Genomic DNA, 25,554 nt, shown 5'->3' with positions numbered 1-25,554 from the left:
ACGACTGTCGGCCCAGCCAAGACTGCCATAACTTGCCTGGCTCCTACCAGTGCACCTGCCCTGATGGCTACCGCAAGATCGGACCTGAGTGTGTGGGTGAGTCTACGAAGTGGCCTCTCTAGTCCCTGCTCTGTCCCTGGCCTGGCTCTTGCCCTAGCACCTGATGCCCATTCAATCCTCACTTCCCTGCCACCTCCACCTTTCTGTCATCAGACACAGACGACTATATGGTGTGTGGAGGGGTGTCCTACTGACCTGGCCTGTGCCATCTCCCATCTCTGGCCCATGCCAGATGCAGGCAGGACGTTGGGTGGTGAGACCTTGAGTCCCAGCTGGCTGGGTCCCCACCTGACCTGTGCCTTCTGCTCTTACTTTTCCTCCACCCTAGACGTAGATGAGTGTCGCTACCGCTACTGCCAGCACCGCTGTGTGAACCTGCCCGGCTCCTTTCGCTGCCAGTGCGAGCCGGGCTTCCAGCTGGGGCCCAATAACCGCTCCTGTGTGGGTGAGGCGGGGCTGGGCCAGGCTCCTGGCTCCTGGGCAGGGAGGTGTGAGGTGGGGAAGCTCCCTTCCTAATCACCCAATTGAATGGGGACTCTGGGCCCTTCCACTTTTCTCTCCCATTTCTCCTGCCCCCCCCCAGATGTGAATGAGTGTGACATGGGGGCACCGTGTGAGCAGCGTTGCTTCAACTCCTACGGGACCTTCCTGTGCCGCTGTCACCAAGGCTATGAGCTACACCGGGATGGCTTCTCCTGCAGTGGTGAGAGCTGCACCTGCCACGTGCTCCTCCGCTGGCCCCCAGGCCCTGCAGCAGGCCATACCTCCGACTGCACAGTCCTCTGTAGGGCCTCTGTGCCTCACCCACTCTGTATGGAGCAATCAGGCCCCTGCTGAAGCCCACTGGGCAGACCGAGAAGGCTGTGGGTGCCGTCCTTCCTGGGAACTGGGCTGACTTGCATTCAGATCCTGCTTTAGGGCAAACCATTCCAGTCCATGCCTTTCTTCTTCTGTAAAGTGGGTTGTGTTCAGAACTAAGTGGGGCCATGGTAATAGGCTTCATCAAGTCTCCAGCAGCAGTGCATTAACGTGAGCTACTTGACTGAGAACCTACCCTGAGTGGTGCAATTTCCTTACATACTTGGCTCACTCAATCCTGTCAACAATCCTAGGAGGTTTAAGAATGATTTCTTTTTCCTTCTTCTGCAAATGAGGACACCAATATCTCCTTCCAGGTCTATTAGGAAGATTACAAAAACTAAGGGAGATAAATGACTATTATTTTTTTTTTTTTGGAGAGATTTTCGCTATAGGGTGCGTGCGCTTGCCAGACAGAGAGAGACATACAGACAGAAAGCGAGAAATCACCCCCCGAGTGTGACATGGGGGCACCGTGTGAGCAGCGTTGCTTCAACTCCTACGGGACCTTCCTGTGCCGCTGTCACCAAGGCTATGAGCTACACCGGGATGGCTTCTCCTGCAGTGGTGAGAGCTGCACCTGCCACGTGCTCCTCCGCTGGCCCCCAGGCCCTGCAGCAGGCCATACCTCCGACTGCACAGTCCTCTGTAGGGCCTCTGTGCCTCACCCACTCTGTATGGAGCAATCAGGCCCCTGCTGAAGCCCACTGGGCAGACCGAGAAGGCTGTGGGTGCCGTCCTTCCTGGGAACTGGGCTGACTTGCATTCAGATCCTGCTTTAGGGCAAACCATTCCAGTCCATGCCTTTCTTCTTCTGTAAAGTGGGTTGTGTTCAGAACTAAGTGGGGCCATGGTAATAGGCTTCATCAAGTCTCCAGCAGCAGTGCATTAACGTGAGCTACTTGACTGAGAACCTACCCTGAGTGGTGCAATTTCCTTACATACTTGGCTCACTCAATCCTGTCAACAATCCTAGGAGGTTTAAGAATGATTTCTTTTTCCTTCTTCTGCAAATGAGGACACCAATATCTCCTTCCAGGTCTATTAGGAAGATTACAAAAACTAAGGGAGATAAATGACTATTATTTTTTTTTTTTTGGAGAGATTTTCGCTATAGGGTGCGTGCGCTTGCCAGACAGAGAGAGACATACAGACAGAAAGCGAGAAATCACCCCCCAGGGGGATGGCCACCCCACAATCCCTTCTCCTCCATTCTCCTCTCAGGATCTTCGGCACGCCCGCACACGTGCCCGGCGTGAGTTTTAAGCGTTCTGGGACGCGAACCGCAGTCGACTATGTGGGAGTCCAGCGACATAGCCATTACGCTAACTGCTGGTTCCCATGACTATTGTTATTCAACTAAGAGGTGCAGCGACTTGCTCAGGTTCATGCAGCAAGGGTGAGATGGGCAAGGGCTCGGCCCAGACTTACTACTCCATGCCACCTAGCATGTACCGTTTAGGTTGTGCTTGCTGCAGAGGAAGCCTTCATTGGTCCCTGGCTGTGTGGATGGGCACAAGGTCAGAACAGTTTCCTGCCTGGATGACACCATAGGCTAAGGGGGGGTAGGATGCTTGGGCTGATTGGGGATCGAAGGAATGGGCAGGTTATTGAAAACTAGAGCAGGTTGGGCTCTCAAGACTCATCCAATCCACTCATTTTACTGTCAGGGAAATTGAGGTTCCCCAGAATCAGTCAGTAGGACTCACGCTCAAGCCTGCGGATTCCCAGTGCTTTTGTTCAGTAACTTACAGTCCTGGGGCAAAGAGAGAAGCTGTGACCTGGGGCGGGTGGGACAAACCTTTGAGCCCGCTGTTCCCCTACTAAGTTTGCAGGACTTGTCTTCCCACACTGAGTCTAACAAGGGGTGGGGCTTTCTCAACAAACATCTTTGGGCCCGAACTGTGAGAACTACCTCGGCCTAGTGTCCTCATCCCCCCTTTCCTCAGATATCGATGAGTGTAGCTATTCCAGTTACCTCTGCCAGTACCGCTGTGTCAATGAGCCAGGCCGCTTCTCGTGCCACTGCCCACAGGGCTACCAGCTGCTGGCCACACGCCTCTGCCAAGGTATAAGCTCCCCGGGTGGGGCGGGTGGGGTGGTGTCCGGGGCTGGTGGCCCTGATGCCCCTGATTCCAGCCCCTCTCCCCTGACATAGACATCGATGAGTGTGAGTCTGGTGAGCACCAGTGCTCCGAGGCCCAAACGTGTGTCAACTTCCACGGGGGCTACCGCTGCGTAGACACTAACCGCTGTGTGGAACCATACATCCAGGTGTCTGACAAGTGAGTCAATGCATTTCCAGGCGCCTTAAGAAACTACAACTCCCAGAGGGCTCAGGGGCTGACTGGCATCTGTTTGGGCTTGCAATCGCCCCTGAGGGCTGATGGGAGCTGTATCCTTCATGAGTAACCCATGGAAGCTGTTGTAACAGAGGTGGGCAAGTGCTTTGCAGATTTCCTTCTTTTGGAGGTGTGGTTTGGGGCATGGGCTCATACCTCACTGTGTCTCTCATCTTGGGGTCTCTAGCCGCTGCCTCTGTCCAGCCTCTAATCCCCTGTGTCGAGAGCAGCCTTCATCCATCGTGCACCGCTACATGAGCATCACCTCAGAGCGCAGCGTGCCTGCCGATGTGTTCCAGATCCAGGCAACTTCTGTCTACCCCGGCGCCTACAATGCCTTTCAGATCCGTGCTGGAAACTCGCAAGGGGACTTCTACATCCGGGTAAGGCTTTCCAACCCCAGCCCTGGACTGGCATGCATGACCTGAAACTGAATTCTAGAAGGCCTTAGTGGGAGGCTTGGTTTTGCCACTATGTCCCACCTCATCTCGGAAAGCCGAACCCCCAGGACATGTCTTTTTTTGTTATTTGAAGAATTGTATTTAACTTTATTTATTTTAATTTGACCAGAGAGGGACAGAGGAAGAGACAGAGAGGAGCGGGGAAAATGAGAAAGCAAGCTGCCAGGTCTGGGACTTGAACCACAGTCAGCTACGTGGGAGTCCAACGCCTTTAACCACCACACCACCTGCTGGCCCCCTTTTTAAATTTATGTTATTATTTTTAAAATTTGACCAGAGACAGAGACAGAAAGGGAAGTGAGAAAGCAAGCCACCATGTCTGGGACTCGAACTGTTATTGACCATGTGGGAGTCCAGCACCTTAACCACTGCACCACCTGCTGGCCCCTTGTTTTTAAGAGAGAATTTTTTTTTTTTCTTTTTTTTTGCTATAGGGTGCATGTACTCACTGGAGAAAGACAGAAAGTGAGAAATCACTCCCTAGGGGAATGGCCATGCTGCAATCCCTTCTCCATTCTCTTGGGATTCGAGGCACACACAGCATTTGTCCAGTGTGAGTTTTAAGCCACCAGGTCTGGAACTCGAACTCCCATTTCACCATCTGCTGGTCCCAGGAGGTGTCATTTTTTTGGTAGGAAGATCAGGTAGACACTACAGATGGTGAAATCCAGTTCTAAGAAAGTACTTGGACACTGGGGTTTGAGTCCCAGAACTGCTTTTTCCTACCTGGCCTCAGTTTCTTCACCTGTAGAACAAGGGAGTAGCTAGCATGGCTTGTGAGGAGCTTGGGCTCAGAGAGAATCCAGCTGTGTGTGGTGGAACTGCAAAGTCAGGGCAGTTCAGGTGTGGCTTACAGTGAGAGGCGCACCGGGGCCTCAAACCTGCAATCCTCATGCTATATTCCACATGAGAAGGTGTTCCTTTGATAAAAGCACTTGGTTTTTAATGGTTGAAAGGGAGTCTGCCTACTCCAGGTCACCAAAGGCTCCACCACTCCTAAAAGTCCCACCTGGCCTTTAGTCCCCACTGGACCCTGGTTAAACAGAAGAAAAGGGACAGAAGAGCACCAGTGGGACAGCTCCAAAGGCAGGAGCCTGAGTGCAGGAGGGGAAGGAGATGTCAAGGGTGTCAAAGAGCCTGGTCACAGCCTGGCCAGGGCTCTCTCCACCTCCCCGCCACAGGGCAAGGAGGTGATGCTGGGCCAGGGTCCTGGCTCGTAAGCTGACACAATGTACATGTCTCCCCTCCACTGTGCCCTGCAGCAAATCAACAATGTCAGTGCCATGCTGGTCCTCGCCCGGCCGGTGACGGGCCCCCGGGAGTACGTGCTGGACCTGGAGATGGTCACCATGAACTCCCTGATGAGCTACCGGGCCAGCTCTGTACTGAGACTCACCGTCTTCGTGGGGGCCTACGCCTTCTGAGGAGGGGGTGAAAACCCTCAGGAGCGGGAGGAAGGGGGCCACCCTCCCTCAGCCCCCTGTGTCCAAGGAGCTCGGGGCTCAGGGATGTGTTCTGCTCAAAGGGAAGATGTTGTGAAGGGCAGAAAAAGAAAGGCAATAAAGGAGTGCTGGTGCCGAGGGGGTGGGTCACACTGCAGCAAACCTCAGACTGGGGAAGGGGCCGGGCTCGCAGCAGGCAGGCAAATCCACCTAAAGGGGGGCTCTGTGCTCCAGCTGAGAGGACCCCGCTGATGGGAGCCAGGAGCTACATGCCACACATGAGCTTCAGAATCACTGGGAGGGGTGGAGGTAATGAGGTGTGCAGGCTTCAGGCTCCAGCCCAGAGATCTGGCCTTGGCAGGTTTGCAGGGTGCTTGAGAAACTCCCTGTGGACAGTGCCAGGAGGCCCTGGGTTCTGGTCCTAGCTCTGCCTCAAATTATACATTTGGATAAGCCCTGGTAGCTCCCTGAGCCTGTTTTCCAGTCTAGGAAATGAGGTAACCAGACTGTTAGTGGTTTTCAAGCTTTTCTTTTGCAAGCTACAGAACCTCTTTTCAAAGGAAATTTTATTTGCTCGAGGACCATCTGATTATATAAAGCAGACTCAAAGTTGCAATGCCCCACTGACTCTGTTGTCCTGGCTGGGAACCCCAAGGTCCTGAAGGTCTTGGTTTAAAAACCATCAGACCAAGTGGTCTCCCCATTTCCTCAGTATTTTCCAAGGCCCCTGGCATCTCTTCTGAAACATGTAAGTCTGCAAGCACTTAGATTTTCATTATAGCCCAGAAGATCCTGGTTGAAAGGCAGGTTAGCCTGGGTGGGTGGAGAAGTGGCAAGGGTCGTGTCTGTCTCATGGTGTAGATCAGGTCAGGGGACTGTAGCTACAGTAGAGCTGGGATAAGGTCCTACTCAGTGCGGGCCCCAGATTCCTGCAGGAAAAGAAGCAGTAAGAGTCGGGCTCTGGACGTGGGCAGCTCCAGGCCCCTGCCACTCGAGGTTCTGCCTCACCTCTGCAGACGCCCACACTTGATGGTACTCAGCAGCAACTCCTGTTCCTTGGGGGTAGCACAGGCATCATAGGCAGCCAGGAGGCTGGAGATGGGGTGGAGAGTTTGGGTTTCTAAGGCTTGACAATGGCCGACTGCTGGCCCACAGAGTGGCTCTGGGCCAGCACCATGAGAGGCAAGGCAGGGAGGGTCAGCGTGGGTAGAATGACAAGTCAGGACACTGTCACACTTCCTGAGCCTGGCATTCAAGGCCCTGCTCCATCCTGACTGCCCTACCTTCCTGCGGGAACACTGAGGCAAGAAAGCAAAGGCTCTAGAAGTTCTCCCAGTCTCCATAGCCCAGCCCCCTGCTTCAGGAAGCCTTGTCTGCCCCACTAAGGAGATCATCTCTCTCCTCTCCTGTGGCCTCCCCCACAGTATGGGATACTGTTTGATCCCAGCTGGCTATCTTCCTGCTTGACCTCCATGAGCCCCCCAGAGTTCAGCAAGATCTGCCCATCTCTGGGTTTGCACACCCTATACAGCCAGCCTACTCAAAACTGGTTAAGCTGAATTCCATGCAGGGAAGGTCAGGGCTGAGAACCCCTAAGGAGCTCCCTGGGGGCCTACCTGGCAGGAGTGCTGTATCGATCCACCAGGGCTGCTGCTTTCTCCCCACTCACCCCACGCACCTGCATCAGCTGCCGGGCAAACACATCCCGCACTGACTGGGCCTGGGATGGGGAAAGACTGTATTTGGGTGGTCTGGGACCAAGCCGTAGAAGGAGAAGCTAGGCAGGGGCAGTACCTTGTTCTTCATGGCTCCTGTGTTGAAATCACTGAAAGTGAGGAGTGAGCAGAGAGGGTTTTGAGAGGGCCTGGCTTCTGCTTCAGGGTCCCCTGGGGTGCCCCAGGGGCGGCTGTGTAGGGTGTGGCCCTGAAGGAAGAGAGGATTGAGACCAAGCTCTAAGGGACAACCCTCAGCCTGTCCTTGCCCAATCCTAGGCCAGCCTGAGAAACAGGGAAATCTCACCTACCTTGCCTCCTCTGGGGAAGCACAGGGTCCAGTGCTGGACAAGTGTGTCCACTCACCTGGTAGAGTCTCTGCAGGCCCCGTGTCAAGAGGGCCAGGTAGGCAGCTGACTCCTTAATGTCTGCTGTGCGTTTCACAAAGAAGCCGTCAATGACCTGGAGAAAAGGACCCAGAAGGATGGCTCCTGGTCTGAACTATGACCTCAGGGAGCCCTGCCAGCCTAGCCCTGCTGCCTCAGCTCACCTGAGTGTTGGTGACTGCCTGCAGCAGTGTGCTCTCAGGAAGGCTGAGGTTGTGGACTGAGCCATGCTCTTCCACCAGGTATACGCGACGCCCCAGGCCACAGCGCTTCAGCCGGAACTGGGGAGGTGGACAGAAAGGGTGGGCCAGGTCAGGCCTGGATGCCCATATGCCTGGGCTTTCCACATATCACACTCAAAATCATGATGTTCTTCTGGTCCCACCAATTAGTCTCCTTGTCCTCTCTAGCCTCTCTGCCTGTCTCCAAGGGGACTGCCCACCTTTGTTCATGCCGTTACTCGAGTTGAAAGCCTGTCCACCATCTTTGAAGGACGCCCACCCTTCGAGCCTTCCTTGGCATACATATGGCCTGTCTGACCAAAGGATGGGCCCAACACCCAGAACCAAGGAGCAGCCTCTACATTTCCACTCCTGGGATTTAGCTTATTTATCCTAGGCTAGAGGGACTGGGGCCCCAAATGGTCTTCACTGTGCTCCCTAGCCCAGCCCAGCGCAGATCTCCTACATTCCTACAGGGCCTGATGGGCCTGAGGGGGCTGATCCTAGAACAGCTCTAATACGGTATAGCTGGAGTCCATGGGGGCTCTGCTTCATTGAAGCCACCCAGAAGTGTCTGTGGATTCCTCTGGGCTGAGGAGGCCCTAGAGCAGGCAGTATGTCAGGGTCAGCAAAAGAACCTTCTGCTCCCGGAAACGGCCATCGATGATGCTGCTGCACAGGTCGTCCAGTCGCTTGCGCTCCACAATGTGGTCCAGGACTAACTCCCCCGGTCTCGCTGCCAAGAAGCCATGAAGTGTCCTGCTGGCTTACATCCCCCCACCCACTAGGCCCTACCTCAGCTGCTGCTCGTCATGGCCCTTTACCTGGGTCTCTGGGCCTGGTCTCCTGTGCCACCCAGATGAAGTCCCCAACGTGCAGCTTGCGCACCATGTGGGTCACGTGCAGCCGCTGTAGCTCTCGGAGCAGCTCTGGCCTCTGTCCTGCTCTGGAGTTGCAAGAAGTGAGGCCTAGGTCAGGGCAGGCCAGTACCCACCCCCAACCCCCCGCATCCTCTGTTCATTTCCCTCATTTCCCCTGACCTCACTCACCCTCTGGTCTCGCCGATGTCCACACACAATAGCACCTTGTACTCTCCAGGCCTCAGCTCCAGTGGTGGCTGCTGGACTTCCCCTTCACTGGCGCCACTATGGGGATGGGATGTTAGCGCATATGAGGCCAGCCCCTCGGTGCCAGGGCAGCACACCACCCCCCACTGCGCCGCCAACCCAGCAACCTACAGGAAGCAAGACAGCCACAACCCAGCTAGGTGTTGTAGATAGGGGTGGGGTATTGGCTTCCTTTCTGGGACCCTTGCTGCCTGCTTCTTCCCCTCCTCCCCCACTCCTCACAGCTTAGCTGAGGCTGCTCCTGGCACTGCTTGCTCCTCCCCAGAGGGCTCCTCGGGCCCAATGCACACATTCAGCGAGCTCAGGCCTTCTGATTCAGCCAACTTCTGGGCCAGCTCCAGACCCTCCGGGGTCAGTGAGTACCTGGGAGGTGGAGGGGATGAACACAGTTCTCCCTTCTTCACTCATACTGGCAGGCTCTCCTGCTTGCCCCCAGCTAGACTGCCTCACCACCCCATTGGCAACTACACAAGTCCAGTCCCCCCAAGACACCAGTATTCTTGTCCCTCAGGACCTGCCCAGTGCCACTTCCCCTGTGTGTAGTATGTCTCAGACAAACTTCCTCTTCTCCTCTCTTCACTCGTGTTGTCTAGAAACACCTCTCCTACATTTCTTTCTTTCTTTCTTTTTTTTGGAGAGGTTTTTGCTATAGGGTGCATGTGCTCACCAGAAAGACAGAGAGAGACAGAGACAGAAAGTGAGGAATCACCCCCCAGGGGGATGGCCACACCGCAATCCCTTCTCCTCCATTCTCCTCTCGGGATCTTGGGCATGCACACATACGCGCCCAGCGTGAGTTTAAACCACCAGGTCCGAGACTCGAACTGTGGTCAGCTACATGGGAGTTCAGCGACATAGCCATTACGCTAACTACTGGTCCCCCTCTCCTACATTTCTACCCACCAAATCCTAAAAATGTGTCAAATGCCATCTTAGCAAAGTCCTCCTCCTCTGGAACCATGGCACTCCCCTCCTCTCTCCCTCCCACTGCCTCGGTCCCCCACACCCTCCTGGTGCTCCAAAGGGTGGGCTCCTGGGAGGAAGGCCTACTTTCCACAACCTCAGAGGCATCAGACCTGGGGAGTGCTGGTGACTACAGGGCCCCACTAACAATGCCATGCATGTTCTCATCCCTGTCTCCTCTATTCCCTGCAGCTGGTCCCACCTGGCTGGCTGGTGTGTCCTGAGGACCAGGTTCCTGTGGAGTAGGGAGCGGAGGGCTGGCCAAGATCGAGCACTCCCAGGGGCTACCTGTTGACGGGAGGACACCCTCAGAGCACCTCTGGTGCTACCCCATGTCCATGCTTCCTGTGCCCCCAGCCACGTGCCACACACAGGCCAAGCCCTGCACCACTGTTCACCACCAAGAAGGGCAGTCAGGCCAGTTCTGTGGTGCAGCAGAAATGCACTGCTCAAGTGAAGCTGGATCTCACACAGAAATGCCAGTTTGAATCCCCAGGCAGGTCAGCCCAAAACCATGCACTGGGTATATGCATGAGTGTTCAAGATCTGACAGGTTGGAGTCTGGAGAAAAGGGATCGTGGCACAACCAGACCCCATTTAGGGTGCTCGTCTCTGTCTCTCTTGTGCATGCATGTGGGTATGCACACGCTCTACCATGCATAAAGAAAATAAATGAGAAGTAGAAGGAAGGGCAGCCTCTGGGCTCTATAGCCACTGGGGCTTGTCCTCTTCCACCTTGGTGCTCACCCTGAGGGCCTTCTGAGCACACCCCTGCAGCAGCTCCTCCTTGGTTAGGAAGGTACGGCCATGAGGATTCTGAAACCAAGGTAGAAACACAGATTCAGTGCTGGGCTCTACCTTGCCCTGCCCAGGTGGCCGGGATGATCTTTGCCTGCCTTGCCCAGACCAGGCTCCTTTGGGAGCCTTCTGTCCAGCTGCCTCAGTTCCCAACTCCCAGGTGGTGGGCACTCACCAGGTGCTCCTGGTAGAGCAGCAGCAGCACAGCTCGGGCCCCTGAGTGCCGGGCTGGCCAGTAGGTGCCAGAGCCTCCTGCTCTGGGCTGGACAGAGATCTGAAATGTACAAGGGACTCTGAACGCGAAAACCAATCATCGCCCTGCATCCTGGCAGAGATGTGATTTCAGCTGACTGCGCGGCCCGAGACAAGTCACTCAGCTCTTCTTCAGTTTCTGTATCTATAAATAACCCAGGTGATGGAACTATCTGCAAATTTGGGAGGGGACAGTGGACAGCAGGGCAGGAGCAGGCTCTGGAGGTTACTGCCTGGCCCAACCTCAGTTCTACCATCCCCTGCAGGTCAGGAGTGGTTAAGACAAGAGCTCTCTGTAACTGCAACCACACAGCTTAGTGCCAGGCCCTCTAGGTAGCCTGATCACAGATCTCTCAACAACTGTTATCAATACCCTTATTTACAGATTAAAATACCAACTCAGAGAGGATGAGCCACTTGCCCAAGGCCGGGCATCCCTCATGAGATTTTGGATCCAAGCCTGTTAAGTCCCCCAAGCCAGAAAACTGCATTCCCACTTTGCCTTCCACTCCCCATGTAACCTTTCTCACTGGCACAGAAGAGTCTTGGACTTCAGCAGGTGGCTCTTCCCCAGGTGGACTCTTCTCTCCAGATAGTGGGCCTGGGGCATGGTCACCTGTGGGAGAAGAGTCAACTCCAGGGACCAGCAGTTAGCGTAATGGCTATGTTGCTGGACTCCCATGTAGTCGACCACAGTTTGTGCCCCGGATCCAGTGGCTTAAATTCATGCCGGGCGTGTGCGTGCGTGCCCAAGATCCCAAGAGGAGAATGGAGAAGGGACTGCGGTGTGGCCATCCCCCCTGGGGGGTGATTTCTCGCTTTCTGTCTGTCTCTGTCTGGGCGAGTTACACGCGCCCTATAGCAAAAACCTCCTCCCCCCTCCCCCCAAAAAAACGAGTCAACTCCACACCCCTTTGGAATTCAGGAGCTGCCAGGGTTGAGGATGCAGTCCCCTCAAGAGAACAGTGAGGCTCTGAGAGCACCATAGCCACTAGCCTGAGGTCAAACGGCACCGTGGACAGGAGTCTGGAGAGCCAGAAGCCCAGATATCCAGGTGGGTACCCAGGCTGCACCTGGGGAGGTAGACACTCACCAACCGAAGCTTGGTGCTGCTGCAGCCGCTCGTCCAGCATCCGGCAGAGGCCGTCTCCGAAGTGTTGTAAGATCTTAGCTTCTTTACCGCTGCGCAGAGGCAGCGGGTACCGTCGGAGGGAGCGCAGCGCCTGGCGGGGGTAGGCGGTAGGGTACCGGGTCAGGGCAGGTCTGGTCTGGCTCGGCCAGCACCGTTTCCCATCGGACCCAGCAGACCCACCTTCTGAAACACAAAGCGCGTACGGCGCCCCCTGCTGGCTGCTTCGTCTCGCCACTCGGTCAGCCAGCGTACGAAGAGCGGGTTGGGGCAAGCCGGCAGCGGGCGTTTTCGGCCCAGGCGGACCGTAGCCGCCATGAGTTCCTAGGCGGGTCCTCAGGCGTCTCACGCCCGCGGAACTCGGACGCGCCAGTTCTAGGGTCAGGTTTCGAACACTGGGCTCGAATGGGAAATGGGGTGAGGGCGGGATCTCTGCAGTCACGTGGTCCCACGCGAGGGTCTAACTTGAGCATAACCTCCTACCTTCCCTCCCGCCCCGGCTTTGCTCTAAGTGGTTGGGCACTGCCGGCCGCTGCCTCCACCGCCTCTCGCCTCGGCCCTCCCTCCAGCCAGGCCCAACCTTTGGGCCCTCCCCGCCCTTTCCCCTGCTCCGGACCCGCTTCTTCCTCCCATCCCGGATTCGAGAGCGGAGTCATCTTTATGCAAGCCAGAGGAAAACGGACAGCGCCCCCCGCGACTGGGAGGGCCCCCTGGGGTGACGCTTTATGGTGTAACTCGAACTTCGCTGCTTTAAAGTCTACCGAGATTGTCAGTTTCACCCTCACCCTCGCGGAAGAGGCTGGAGAGACTGGGCTGGACATGAGTCCAGGAGAGGTCGTGGTAGTGGGCAAACGGGCACATGTCTATTTGTGGGAAGGACCCCCATATTGAGGAAGGGGTGCGGGGTATGAAGACACAAAGGTAAGGCACAATAAACTCAAGCACCTGAAGAAGAAAATGGTGGTCCCAAGTCACGCGACACAGGACAAGAGTGTGTGCGTGTGTGTGTGATGGGCGATGTTGGTGGCGTGCAGAGAAGTCCCAAGGGAGTAGAATTGAGGAAGAGGGAAAGGGGGCCTGGGTCATGGTCACCTGTGGGAGCAGCAGCTCCTACTTGGAGCTGTAAGAGGTACCGGGCATCTCGGCGGGTGAGCGAGGAGATGCCTGCGAAGGACATATGGTTAAATCTGGGGTAGTTGGGACCAGCAGGTGGCGTAATGGTTACGTCGCTGGACTCCCACACGCCCGACCGTGGGAGTCCGGACCCAGAGGCTTGAAACTCACGCTGGGAGTGTGTGCGTGCGTGCCCAGATCCCGAGAAAAGAATGGAAGAGGCGGGATTGTGGCGTGGCCATTCTCCCTGGGGAATGATTTCTTGCTCGCTCTGTCTCTCTCCAGCAAGCTCACGCACCCGATAGCAAAAAATCTCTTAAAAGATTGGGGGAGAGCAGGCTGGGAGTAAGAAGTCCAGAGGTAAAGGGGAACAATTCGTTGTTTTTGTGGCTCGTTTGAGGTGGGTGACCCTCCGAAAGGTTGAAGATGGAAATTCCGCCAAAGTGATCCCAGGGTGAGGGACACGCATTGCGGAATTGGGTACAGTGGTCACAGTAGGGGCTGAAACAGCTCCCGGCCTCTAGTAGTCATGCCAGAAATCGCGATGTGCCGTTCTCCCGCCTGAGAGAAGGGGAGAGGGGCGCCGGAGCCCCAGACCGGCCCTTTGCGACTCCACCTAGCCATCCGCCGGGCATCTGCTGCCGACTCTGGACTCCCACCTCCTGCCTAAATCTGCCTTATAAGGAGCCTGTAGCCGCTTTCGGGCTGGCTCCGCCCCCTCTAGTCTCTTGTCCTAATAAGGACATCTAGGGCATCCCGAGGCTGGGGGCGGCTGGAGTGCGTCTCCAGGGTAACTGCGAAACCCCCTCTACCCGCTCGCTGGTCTTGGAAACTCCGACGCTCGAAAAAGATGGAGCTAGTGTTTTAAGGCACAGGCACTTAAGGAAGGCGGGGGGTCTAGTTGCAGCCCCCACTCGGAGCTCTGGAGAGCTCGGCAGGTGGGCGGTGTGGCCGATGTCTCTGACTACAACCCCCGACATGCTTCGCGAGGCACCCCACTCCTAGGCGTTTCTCTCCATTTACACCCTTCATTCTGCTTTTGGCATCGGTGCCCTCAGTTAACGTTTCTGGATTCTCCTGTCTTGTTTGGGACCCTGTTTTCTCTCCCTGTAGTGTAAGTCATGGCCTTTGTTCTAGAACAATAAAATCTTTCCGGAGTCCCCCACCCAAGTGTTTTTTCTTTCTTTTCTTTTTTTTCAGATTTACACTCCCACAGATCTTGTGTCTCAATGTTTGTACTAGAATACTTATGTATCTGGCTATTAACTCGATAACTGTGCTTGTTGGGTTTAATATCTGTTTTTGTTCCTCCCTGCTTGTGAAAAACATAAGGCAGCACTGAAATGAATGCACAACCTCTCGCCCTTCCCCCTAAATTGCCTCATGAATTCACCAAACATCCTTTAACGACAACAAAGATTTCCTTGTAACTTCTCCTCTGTATTAGTGTCTCATATTCTTATTGAAGATGCATATGGCTTTTTCTCAGACAAGAGTGGCTTTGCACACAGAGGGTATTCGATGAATGTTTATTTACTAAGACGCTTTTATATTTGCGATTCTGCCTGTTTTAGGACCGGATTCCCGAACAATGAATAGTAGCTTCGATTCAGAAATGTAAAACCCTAACTCAAAAATTTCAGACCAAGGGATCCAGAAAGTGCCAGATGGGTTTTTGGAAAACGGCTTCTCTCCGGGATAAAGAATAGCTTAGTCGGGATCGTTTTCGGGTCATTCTACCCAGCGCCGGGGCCTATTGCTCTCAGCTCAGAGCGTTCGGAGAAAGTCAACCAATGGGCTCACGCTCCGTATTGTAGCCCCGCCCCCGGCCGCCTTCGCCTGTTTCCCCGCAAGTAAAGCCGCGCAGGGTTGCAGGCGGGCGACACAGACTCTGATACCCAGCGAGCCCGACGACGGCGCAGGACACTCGGACTTCATTTCCCGTCGACCCTCGGAGGCAGTGCCGGAAGCTCGCCCCGCCCCTCATTGTGCGGCTCATACTAAACGGAAGGGGCCGAGAGGGGCCGCGTTCAGTCGGCTCCCGGCAGCAGCTGCAGCGGCTCTTGTTTTCTCTGGCTCTCCTCGCCATCTCCCTTTCGCTTCCGGAGATATGGTGAGCCGCAGGCCACAGCGCCTGATGGGGAGACGGCTGCGGGTCGGTCGCTTGCGCACGGGAGAGAACGGGAGGGCGACGTCTGCACCCCTCCCCCAGCGCCCCGGGCGGAATAAGGGTCTCGCGCTGAGGGGCGGGCGGCGCTGGGACGCGCGTGCGCGCTCGCGGGCTCCGGGAAGAGCCGGCTCGGACGTCGCTCGCGCGCCCCCTGGACTCTCTTCCCTTCCCCCATCCGGCTGATGCGCTCGCCCTGCTCTGAGCCGTGGGGGAGGGGTCGGGGCGCGCAGGAGCGCGCCTCAACCGCGGCGTCGCGCGTCGTTTCATGGAGCCGCGCGTTCAAGAGGCGCACGCTGCATCCGAACTCGGTCTGGGGGTGGCGAGGGAAAAGCGCGCGCGAGTGGTCTCGGCACGCGCATCCCACCCAAGAGCTATTCCTATCTCCGCGTCACCCTCCCTCGGCCAGCGGGTCTTTCTAGAGAGCAGGTGGCAGGGATGCTTGTGCCCGGGAGGGGCGGGGGCGGCGTGATTAGGGGAGATGCCGGGGCAACCGAGTCCAGGTTGGGGCGTGGGTTCCTGGGACTAGGAGCTTAAACCGCAAAGCATGGAGCGGACGCAGCAGAGAGGCAGCAGCCCTGCTTAGGAGCGAACCGGCCTGCAAAGCGAGTCGAGTTCTGGATTGTACATCAGCAAGGGACATAACGGTGCTGTCTGCCAGCGCGTGCGCACACGCCTAGGCTGTGAGCTAACGGTACCTAGTGCTTTCCCCGATGGGGCCTGAGGGAGGGACCGAGTTTAGGGAGTAACCCACGCTGGTACCCGCCTGAAAGCCACCACGCCTCCTGTGTTAGACCTCGTGGCTGTGAGAACCTAAGGTTGTGTAACTTGCCCAGCTCTGCTCTGGCCCGCCGCAGACGGGGCAGATATGTCTGTCGGAAAAGGCGATTCCAGATGTTTGAGACCCTGGAGGTGCTGCTATCTGTCGGGTATGAGTTTCTTTTGGGAAGGGGCCGTGTTTAGCCGATCTCTCCTTCCCACCCACTCCGGAAACGGCAGAGAGTCACATGGCCGGCTTCCTCTGCAGTTCCGCGGGTGGAGCGGACGCAGATTTCACCGTGGACGATTCATTCGCTGTCTAGCTAGGGCTTCCCCAGCTGCACGCTGAGTGATTGCTTAAAGAGTTCTCGAGGACTTTGGACATGAAAGTAGGCTTGTTGATTTATATTAGCGACTTCTAGGACTCTGCTTGCACCATTCCCCGAGGGTAGGGAGTTGTTACGTAGGGTCATAATTAGAGACTGATTTTCGTCTTGGTTGGGAAAACACAGAAGGTCGTTTGTGTAGGAACTGTTAAGAGTTCTGATGGATTTGCTGGAACTGTTGAGCCCTTCTGGTGTCCTAACATCGCCAGTTTTGTTTCCCACTTTCCTGAAGAGTTGGCTACAGCTTGGGTGTTTGGATCCTCCTCTTCATATCAAAGTTCTAAGTCAGCCCTTTTATCTGAGGGCTGAAGATCGACATCACAACCAAGGCTCTCCTCTTAAAGTCTCCCTTCCATGTCTAGCCCTTAAATGAGGAAGGAGGGGTGCTGAACTAGGTGATCAGAAACTTTTTTTTTTAATTTGCTGGTGGAGGCATGCATTACCTGGTAGGAGAGAGGAGAAAGTACAGCCCTTCTCCATTGGGAATGGTCAGTTCATTTCTCCTTTCAGGACTTTGGGTATTGCACACGCCCTGTGCTTTTTTCAAGCTGTTGGCTAGGAGTCTGGCCCAGCAGTCAGCCATGTGGGATCCAGCTATCCTAACTACTAAGTAGCTGGCTGGTGGGAAGTCTCTTCTTGGTTGCCATTCTGGGGTTGTGACCCAAGTGGTTCTTTGACAGCAGCTTGGGTAGGAAAACAGTGACTCATCTTCGGAAGATTAGCAGCTTCTTGGTGTGGGGTTAGTGGTTGTACTTGCCGTTTAGACAGGAACTTACTGAGAAAGCAAAGGAGGGACTTCCTGGGGCATTTCCCAGAATCCTTTTCCGTATGCCTTGTGCCCCAGGCCTCTGGTGTGGCTGTCTCTGATGGCGTCATCAAGGTGTTCAACGACATGAAGGTGCGCAAGTCATCAACACCAGAGGAGGTGAAGAAGCGCAAGAAGGCAGTACTCTTCTGCCTGAGTGAGGACAAGAAGAACATCATCCTGGAGGAGGGCAAGGAGATCCTCGTAGGTGACGTGGGCCAGACTGTCGACGACCCCTACACCACCTTTGTCAAGATGCTGCCAGATAAAGACTGCCGCTATGCCCTCTATGATGCGACCTATGAGACCAAGGAGAGCAAGAAGGAAGACCTGGTGTTCATCTTCTGGTGAGCTCCTCATTCAGGCTCTTGTTCTGAAACCTTGTCCCTTCCTCAGTCTGGGAACTTCTGTGGCTTCTGGTTCACCCAGAGATGTGGGTTTGGTGGTGGGGATTATAACAAAACACTTGTCGATGGGGATCATGACAAAAGCTTAAGTGATAGAGGCCAATCTGGAAACTAGTGCTTAAAGACAATCGCTGCATGTTCTCTTTTGTTTGCCTCCAGGGCCCCTGAGTGTGCACCCCTTAAGAGCAAAATGATCTATGCCAGCTCCAAGGATGCCATCAAGAAGAAACTGACAGGTAAAGAGCAAACATTGGTAGGTCCATGTGTCCTTCGGCTAGGGTCTTGGCTACAGGGTGGGATAAATGGCACGGCAGGGGACTCCTCTCTCTCTTCCCTGCCTGCTGGAAGTAACCTCCATCTGCTCTGATTGGCTCCTTCCCAGCCACGGAAACTCCCTCCCACTCCAGTGCTTCCTGCTCACAGATGCTCTCCCTTCTCCCCTACAGGGATCAAGCATGAATTACAAGCAAACTGCTACGAGGAGGTCAAGGACCGCTGCACCCTGGCAGAGAAGCTGGGAGGCAGTGCCGTCATCTCCCTGGAGGGCAAACCTTTGTGAGCCCCTTCCAGTCCCCTGCCTGGAGCATCTGGCAGCCCCATACCTGCCCTTGGGGGTTGCAGGCTGCCCCCTTCCTGCCAGACCGGAGGGGCTGGGGGGCCCAGCAGGGGAAGGGCGATCCCTTCACCCCAGTTGCCAAACAGCCCCCCCACCCCCTGGACCTTTCTCCTCCCTTCATCCCTGACGGTTCTGGCTTTCCCAAACCGCTTTTGATCTTCTAATTCCTTCTTGGGTTGAAGCAGACCAAGTTCCCCCCAGGCAGGGGGGGCCTGTATTTTTTTTTAACAACACCCCTACTCTCCATCTGTTCCTTCCCTCCCCATGCTGCCAACTTCTAACCGCAATAGTGACTATGTGCTTGTCTGTTTAGTTCTGTGTATAAATGGAATGTTGTGGAGATGATCCCTCCCCGTGCCGGCTGGTTCCCTTCCCTTTTCCGGGTCATGGCCACTCATGGAAGCAGGACCAGTAAGGGACCTTCAATTTAAAAAGATAACTGACAAATAAAAAGACTCATTAATGGATGTTTGTTTCAGGGGAATTTGTGGGGGAGGTCTGCTAGGGGAAGTGAACAGCATCTCTTCTCTGTAGCTGGCCCCAAGGACTGGCTGAGGCTGTCTTGACAGTCACCACTCTTCTGTTGGTCATCCTGTGGCTGGTGCCAGACTGGCTGTGTAAGGGGTGGCTGAGCCCGGGGTGTGTCTGATGGTGGCTCCAGGAGGCCGTCAAGCAGAAGTGGTTTCATGGCTGAACTGGTTGTTTCTGGAGCCTCACCTGGGTGGACAGTGAGGTCCACTCTTGATACCCTGCTCAGTTCTGACCAAGTATGGGCTAATACTGCAGGTCATAGTTGCCTGTTGAGCTTTCTCCACCTTCAAAGGTCTGTCTAGTCTTTTCTCTGCCTCTTCTCCATTGGCCGGCTCACTCAAATTTATGAGGGCCAAGTTCAATGGCTACTGTGAGTCAGAGATCAAGATAAGCCTTTGGCTTTCTATAGACGTTGGAATCCATTCAGGTTTGGGCCAGACAGGTGGAGCCTAGGACTTCAGACCCAGGTATCTTCAGCCCCACCTCCCTGTGTTTAACCAGGAGGGTGTTGCTAGGCCCCTGAGCCTTTGGCCAACTTGTTGTGGCCTGGCTCCAACCTGTACTTTGGGCCTTTCACCTGCCCAATGGGCAAAGGCATCCAAGAAGTCTGGCCCTGGGTTGGGAGAACTGAGGGTGGAAATGTAGAATTTCTACCTCCCCTCCTAGTCAGCTGTACTGAAAAATGAAAAAGCTGCCTTGGAGCTTTGGGAACAGCTCTAGGAGGGAGGCAGAAAGGGCCAGTTCCATTTTTATGGCTGGGAAATAGGGGTAGAGGATTTGTGATTGTCTTAAACATGTCTCCATGCTAGGGTTTACGGGGCTGGGAGCAAATTTTGAAGACTGTTCGGGGTCTTGGACCTTTCCTTGAAGAGCCAGCCCACTGCCCCTAGGCCGTTGTAGGAGTGCCGTCTGTCCCCGGGTTGTGGTCTTGCATCCCCTGGCAGAGGTATGTGAAGTCAGGACAACCAGGCCCTCTTGCTACAAAACCAGGCTCTTTATTTGTGAAGAATACTCTGGGAGCAGATAATCTTACAGAGGGGCAGGGTGGGGTCCCTGGGCTAAGCTTTTCTGTGGCCACATGTCCCATGCTACCCTGGTCTTCCTCTTGCAGGGCTCTGCACCTTTGGGAGGGAGTGGGGCTCAGGCTTGCCCTGGGAGGATGTGGGACAGGTAAGGGCTTGGCCAGGAGCCTTTGTGGTGGGGAGGAGGCATCCTGCTAAGGAGGGAGGTCTGAGAGACCTTGGCACTGCAGGTTCCAGAGCAGGGGCTGGCAGTTCTAAGGCTCCCCCTTGAGGGCAACAAGGGTGTTCCGGAGAAGCAAGGTGCTGGCCTGCAGAGGAAAGAGGCCAAAGTCCTTTGTTTGCTCCTACCTGGCTCCCTGAGACAGGGTGCTGTTCCTTCTGCACCTCAGCACTCAAGTCCCCTTCCCACCCTCAGCAATAACAGCTGCTCACTGTTAACAGTAAAGGGAAGTGTCCAGGCCGATGATGGGAAAATGGCCTTGAGCCTCAGCCGGTCCCCTGCCGGGAGCATCGGCCAGCCCCATCCCTGCCCTTGGGGGTGGCAGGCTGCCCCCTTCCTGCCAGACCGGAGGGGCTGGGGGGCCCAGCAGGGGAAGGGCGATCCCTTCACCCCAGTTGCCAAACAGCCCCCCCACCCCCTGGACCTTTCTCCTCCCTTCATCCCTGACGGTTCTGGCTTTCCCAAACCGCTTTTGATCTTCTAATTCCTTCTTGGGTTGAAGCAGACCAAGTTCCCCCCAGGCAGGGGGGGCCTGTATTTTTTTTTAACAACACCCCTACTCTCCATCTGTTCCTTCCCTCCCCATGCTGCCAACTTCTAACCGCAATAGTGACTATGTGCTTGTCTGTTTAGTTCTGTGTATAAATGGAATGTTGTGGAGATGATCCCTCCCCGTGCCGGCTGGTTCCCTTCCCTTTTCTCCTGGTCATGGCCACTCATGGAAGCAGGACCAGTAAGGGACCTTCAATTTAAAAAGATAACTGACAAATAAAAAGACTCATTAATGGATGTTTGTTTCAGGGGAATTTGTGGGGGAGGTCTGCTAGGGGAAGTGAACAGCATCTCTTCTCTGTAGCTGGCCCCAAGGACTGGCTGAGGCTGTCTTGACAGTCACCACTCTTCTGTTGGTCATCCTGTGGCTGGTGCCAGACTGGCTGTGTAAGGGGTGGCTGAGCCCGGGGTGTGTCTGATGGTGGCTCCAGGAGGCCGTCAAGCAGAAGTGGTTTCATGGCTGAACTGGTTGTTTCTGGAGCCTCACCTGGGTGGACAGTGAGGTCCACTCTTGATACCCTGCTCAGTTCTGACCAAGTATGGGCTAATACTGCAGGTCATAGTTGCCTGTTGAGCTTTCTCCACCTTCAAAGGTCTGTCTAGTCTTTTCTCTGCCTCTTCTCCATTGGCCGGCTCACTCAAATTTATGAGGGCCAAGTTCAATGGCTACTGTGAGTCAGAGATCAAGATAAGCCTTTGGCTTTCTATAGACGTTGGAATCCATTCAGGTTTGGGCCAGACAGGTGGAGCCTAGGACTTCAGACCCAGGTATCTTCAGCCCCACCTCCCTGTGTTTAACCAGGAGGGTGTTGCTAGGCCCCTGAGCCTTTGGCCAACTTGTTGTGGCCTGGCTCCAACCTGTACTTTGGGCCTTTCACCTGCCCAATGGGCAAAGGCATCCAAGAAGTCTGGCCCTGGGTTGGGAGAACTGAGGGTGGAAATGTAGAATTTCTACCTCCCCTCCTAGTCAGCTGTACTGAAAAATGAAAAAGCTGCCTTGGAGCTTTGGGAACAGCTCTAGGAGGGAGGCAGAAAGGGCCAGTTCCATTTTTATGGCTGGGAAATAGGGGTAGAGGATTTGTGATTGTCTTAAACATGTCTCCATGCTAGGGTTTACGGGGCTGGGAGCAAATTTTGAAGACTGTTCGGGGTCTTGGACCTTTCCTTGAAGAGCCAGCCCACTGCCCCTAGGCCGTTGTAGGAGTGCCGTCTGTCCCCGGGTTGTGGTCTTGCATCCCCTGGCAGAGGTATGTGAAGTCAGGACAACCAGGCCCTCTTGCTACAAAACCAGGCTCTTTATTTGTGAAGAATACTCTGGGAGCAGATAATCTTACAGAGGGGCAGGGTGGGGTCCCTGGGCTAAGCTTTTCTGTGGCCACATGTCCCATGCTACCCTGGTCTTCCTCTTGCAGGGCTCTGCACCTTTGGGAGGGAGTGGGGCTCAGGCTTGCCCTGGGAGGATGTGGGACAGGTAAGGGCTTGGCCAGGAGCCTTTGTGGTGGGGAGGAGGCATCCTGCTAAGGAGGGAGGTCTGAGAGACCTTGGCACTGCAGGTTCCAGAGCAGGGGCTGGCAGTTCTAAGGCTCCCCCTTGAGGGCAACAAGGGTGTTCCGGAGAAGCAAGGTGCTGGCCTGCAGAGGAAAGAGGCCAAAGTCCTTTGTTTGCTCCTACCTGGCTCCCTGAGACAGGGTGCTGTTCCTTCTGCACCTCAGCACTCAAGTCCCCTTCCCACCCTCAGCAATAACAGCTGCTCACTGTTAACAGTAAAGGGAAGTGTCCAGGCCGATGATGGGAAAATGGCCTTGAGCCTCAGCCGGGGCAGAGATTGTGCCTGGGGGAGGGCTCACCTTGGCATGTTTGAGCTCCAACTCTGCCAGCTCTATGAGGTTCTTGCGGAAAGAGGAGACCCGGCGGGACTTGAAGTCCATGAGCTCTGTAAAGGAGAAAGAAGAGGAATGGGGAGCAGGCAGGGTAGGTAACCAGGGGCTGAGGGCTGGGAGCTGCAGAGCTCACCCTGCTTGGCCGAATCGGAGAGGCGTTCAAAGCGTTGGCAGCATAGCTGCTGGTGGCTCTCTGCAGGCCGCACCTCCCGGTTCTTGGTGCGCGCCTTGTCCAGGGCCTTGTTGGCATTCTCATAGTCTGCGAGGGCCCTCAGCCGCCGGTACAGCAGGTCCTAGGGCCATAGGCAGGGGGGCAGCGCTGCCCACAGCCCTCACCTGTTTGATCTTCCCAACCACTCCATCCCCACTGGCCCTGAGGTCCCCTCTGGGGCCTCTCACCTTAGCTGCTTGTGAATCTCGCATGTAGTACCTCAGCATGTCTGACAGCTTCAGGTCCTCATCAGAGGCTACTCGGCCCTCTAGCTTCTGGCTCAGAAAAGCAGAGGAAGCTTGTTACTGGGTAGCTAAGGGTGGGAGGCTCCTCATCTAAATACCCAGCAGAGTGTCACTGGAAGACCATCCTAGGTCAGGCCAGAAGGCTTCAAAGAGGAAGTGAGTGGCATCTGACCTGGATGTTAGGGGCTGAGTAGGAGTTGGACAGAATCAAGGCCTTGCAAGTGTTCAGGAAACCTTAGGTTCAGTGGGAGCACTCAGGCAAAGCAAGGAAGGGAGGCAGGGGCCAGGTCGCTGAAGACTAAAGTACAAGCTAAGGACTGGCTTTGTGTCTTGGGTAGGTTCTGGAAGGAACTGATGTCTAAAGGGCCTCCAGCAGGAAAGAGATGTGGCCCAGCAGACATTAGGAACACACACACATCAGTGACTTCCTTGGAGAAGAGTTTGGGAAATGTGTCTGGGCCACATCCTGGTGGCTCTGTACAGCTTGCCAGTCACATGGCACATCCTTGTGCATCGAAGAGAACCAGTTCCCACCCTTCCCCCATCACATACACACTTGAGACTTGAGTCCTTGTCTTCACCCTCCCCTCTTACTAGACTAGCCTGGAGCGTGAGCCCAGGGCGCCACTGGACCCAAGTCATCACTGCATGTTCCGAAAGGGTCCCGAAAGGGTCCCGGCTTTCCCTCTCTCCCAAGACTTATCTCCGTACAAAAGCTCGCTGGGGAGGCCTTTGGCCACAGGGGCACTACTCACCCTCAGTCGCTCAAAGAGCTCTGCCAACTTGAGGAAGCTCCTAGGAGGTGATGGGGAAGTTAAGGCAGGGGTCTGAGGGACACCTCCAAGCCTCCCTGCCCTCTCCCCTCCTTCAGGAATCCCTCTCCCCTTTCTCTCCCAAACCCTCACAGGAGCTTCTTTACCGCCCACCTAGAACTGACAGTACACTACAGAGTGGCCCCTCAAGGGCAGACAGTATACAGATGGGGGAAGGGCAGGAGGGTGAAAGGGAGTCCTCACGTCTTGAGCTGGTTGACTTCCTGTGCTCCCAGACTGCTCAGTGCAGCCGAGATAGGGATATAGTCGTCTGCCAGGCCTGTTGGGGAACAACCCCCATCAGAGCCCCTAGGTCTGCATGCCAAACCCCACCCCTGATGTTTGTGACCACGGACAGACTTCTCTCCCCCAGGGTATCCAGGGCCCACTGGGTCCTGCGTACACTTGTGGGAGTGCATGACGCGGTCGGCCCGCAGGCAGGCGTCACGGATACGGGTGTGGTATTCCAGCAGAAAGGTCCTCTCGTGCTCAAAGAAGTCATCCACCTCCTAGGGGCACCAGACGAACCCACTTAGACCAGGCCACCAGGAGCATTGGCGGCACAGGTCCCCAGAGGTGGCTTCCACAGCCAGCCTGGGCCTCAATCCTTGACGTGGACTTGAGGCCTGGGGATGAGCTCAGAGAGGGGCTCCACAGGTTACCTTGAGCCCTGACATGCCAGTGATGAGGGCTTCGTCTGCAGACTTCACAATATTCCTCAGAAACCCCCCCAGGAGCTCCTTCCTGTTCTTTCCTCTGACACTGAGCTGAGGCACACAGGAAGGGTGTGATTTTAGAGTGGGCCTTTGCACTCCCATGCCCAGTCACGTGCACTTAGAGGATTCAGCCCTGCTCCCCCTGCCCCAGTGCATGGCCCAGCTCACATCCTGTCCGTATTCCAGAAAGACAAAGAAGTTGTGGTCTCTGCGCAGGGTGGGGTGGGCCGCCAGGCGCTGCAGAAAGACTTCATGCATCGCAACTGTCTTCTTAAAGATAGCCAGGTACTCCCTGCAGGAGGAGCAGGCGGCTCAGGGCCTCCTTGGCTCCCATCCTTCTGCCCCCTTCCCCTCAGCCACCCTGGGGTGGGAGGCCAGGGTCCTATCTGTAGGTAAGAGCTAGGGAAGCAAGCATGGGGAGTGTGTGACTGGGGCTTCACCACAGGCCAGGAAAGGTGCTGTCACTCACGCTTCGAGCTCCTGCTTCATTTTGGCAAACTCTTCCCGAGTGATGGAGCTGTCCCCTTCACCCAGCTTCTGCAGTTTCTCCCGTGAAGCCTCAAAATCTGGCTTTGGAGGAGCTGGGGGGATCTGCTCAAAAAAGAGACAGAGCTGGGAGGCCTTTCACTGCTGAGGAGGCCATGACAGCTTTCCAGCCTCATTCGAGTGCCAGGCCTGCCCCCTCAGCCCCAGCCCAGCCCGTCCTCACGATGAGACCGGCGTACTCCTCGTTTTCCACGTAGGCATCATGCAGCCAGATGAATTCTTCATGCTGCCGGACCACAGAGAACTCGGTCTGGGCGAAGTGAGGGAGGCAGCTCTGGAAGCCGAAAGCCTGTCTGAGGTCTCCCAGCCCTTCCCCAAATCCTGCTTTCATCCAACCTCCTGGGCACTCACTTTTGGGCCTCCCACATATCCCAGGCAAGGCCCAAACTGGGACTCTTGTGTCCATGATTTCACTCAGGATGTGGACAGGGGTGGCTGGGGCTCAGGTCAGGCAAAGGCAGCCAGAGGCTAGACGGGATGCTCATTTTCTAAGAGGGCTGAGGGCAAGAGCCAGGTTGAGGAACGGGTTCCAAAGACCGTGGTGGCATCAGCCTACCACCCCCGGGCAAGCCTCATGCAGGTGGCCATCTGGGATCCCCATTTCTTATGCCACCTCACCTTGGTCTGAACGGTGAATTTCACCTTGTCCCGCTCACTCACTGCATCAGAGATCTCCACTTGTAAGGAGCTGTCTCCCTGCAGATCCACCGATACACAGGAAGGCTGCGGGAGAGGAGAGGTCTCTGACATGACAGCTCAGCCCGTTTACCCATCCTCCTCACTGGCCCCTGATCCTCCTGCAGAGCCCTCTTCAG

The 25,554-nt window shown here is 55.6% G+C and overlaps 4 protein-coding genes across 11 annotated transcripts in view; 2 read left to right on the top strand and 2 right to left on the bottom strand.

Annotated features, from left to right (window-relative positions):
- The window catches only part of EFEMP2 (EGF-like fibulin extracellular matrix protein 2), a 7,896-nt gene extending 2,120 nt beyond the window's left edge, over positions 1 to 5,776 (top strand). The window contains exons 5-12 of one of the 2 annotated variants that reach the window (XM_014588361.2): positions 1 to 96; positions 389 to 505; positions 644 to 660; positions 1,383 to 1,485; positions 2,868 to 2,987; positions 3,077 to 3,203; positions 3,448 to 3,643; positions 4,984 to 5,776. In XM_014588361.2, the coding sequence (XP_014443847.1) occupies positions 1 to 96; positions 389 to 505; positions 644 to 660; positions 1,383 to 1,485; positions 2,868 to 2,987; positions 3,077 to 3,203; positions 3,448 to 3,643; positions 4,984 to 5,145 (938 nt within the window). In that variant the 3' untranslated portion in view covers positions 5,146 to 5,776. Of the gene's footprint in view, positions 97 to 388; positions 506 to 643; positions 764 to 1,382; positions 1,486 to 2,867; positions 2,988 to 3,076; positions 3,204 to 3,447; positions 3,644 to 4,983 lie in introns of both variants that reach the window. The other variant, XM_006149916.3, reaches the window with a different exon arrangement.
- On the bottom strand, positions 5,713 to 12,801 carry MUS81 (MUS81 structure-specific endonuclease subunit). Of its 4 annotated transcripts, none has more exons than XM_006149911.3 (16): positions 11,935 to 12,799; positions 11,716 to 11,845; positions 11,144 to 11,238; positions 10,546 to 10,644; positions 10,320 to 10,388; positions 9,775 to 9,860; positions 8,832 to 8,972; positions 8,532 to 8,627; positions 8,307 to 8,428; positions 8,121 to 8,218; positions 7,426 to 7,542; positions 7,242 to 7,337; positions 6,958 to 7,086; positions 6,780 to 6,883; positions 6,172 to 6,255; positions 5,713 to 6,092 (listed from the first exon to the last, which is right to left on the bottom strand). In XM_006149911.3, exons 1-16 carry the CDS (start codon positions 12,067 to 12,069, stop codon positions 6,026 to 6,028), a joined length of 1,668 nt encoding a protein of 555 aa, XP_006149973.1. In that variant the 5' UTR covers positions 12,070 to 12,799; the 3' UTR covers positions 5,713 to 6,025. The 4 variants fall into 4 exon arrangements, with proteins under 4 accessions (XP_006149973.1, XP_014443846.1, XP_006149974.1 ...); XM_014588360.2 differs by having other exon boundaries at positions 10,546 to 10,632; XM_006149912.3 differs by having other exon boundaries at positions 11,153 to 11,238.
- Positions 12,802 to 14,769: 1,968 nt separating this feature from the next.
- On the top strand, positions 14,770 to 18,072 carry CFL1 (cofilin 1). Its single transcript, XM_006149910.3, has 4 exons — positions 14,770 to 14,977; positions 17,021 to 17,328; positions 17,548 to 17,624; positions 17,835 to 18,072. The coding sequence occupies exons 1-4, from the start codon at positions 14,975 to 14,977 to the stop codon at positions 17,945 to 17,947; spliced, it is 501 nt and encodes a 166-aa protein (XP_006149972.1). The 5' UTR covers positions 14,770 to 14,974; the 3' UTR covers positions 17,948 to 18,072.
- Positions 18,073 to 21,607: 3,535 nt separating this feature from the next.
- The window catches only part of SNX32 (sorting nexin 32), an 11,429-nt gene continuing 7,482 nt past the window's right edge, over positions 21,608 to 25,554 (bottom strand). For all 4 annotated transcript variants that reach the window (XM_027772439.1, XM_006149908.1, XM_006149906.2 and 1 more), the window contains 12 exons: positions 25,358 to 25,462; positions 24,903 to 25,013; positions 24,663 to 24,784; positions 24,362 to 24,485; positions 24,140 to 24,244; positions 23,881 to 23,986; positions 23,682 to 23,757; positions 23,421 to 23,460; positions 22,609 to 22,695; positions 22,343 to 22,502; positions 22,177 to 22,262; positions 21,608 to 21,960 (listed from right to left, as the gene is read on the bottom strand). In XM_027772439.1, the coding sequence (XP_027628240.1) occupies positions 21,907 to 21,960; positions 22,177 to 22,262; positions 22,343 to 22,502; positions 22,609 to 22,695; positions 23,421 to 23,460; positions 23,682 to 23,757; positions 23,881 to 23,986; positions 24,140 to 24,244; positions 24,362 to 24,485; positions 24,663 to 24,784; positions 24,903 to 25,013; positions 25,358 to 25,462 (1,176 nt within the window). In that variant the 3' untranslated portion in view covers positions 21,608 to 21,906. The remainder of the gene's footprint in view (positions 21,961 to 22,176; positions 22,263 to 22,342; positions 22,503 to 22,608; positions 22,696 to 23,420; positions 23,461 to 23,681; positions 23,758 to 23,880; positions 23,987 to 24,139; positions 24,245 to 24,361; positions 24,486 to 24,662; positions 24,785 to 24,902; positions 25,014 to 25,357; positions 25,463 to 25,554) is intronic.

The sequence above is a fragment of the Tupaia chinensis genome, unplaced genomic scaffold (genome assembly GCF_000334495.1).
Source record: "Tupaia chinensis unplaced genomic scaffold, TupChi_1.0 Scaffold000273_1, whole genome shotgun sequence".
Lineage (NCBI taxonomy): Eukaryota > Metazoa > Chordata > Mammalia > Scandentia > Tupaiidae > Tupaia > Tupaia belangeri.
Note: the sequence above shows the minus strand (reverse complement) of the source record. Positions and strands in the feature narration are given on the sequence as shown.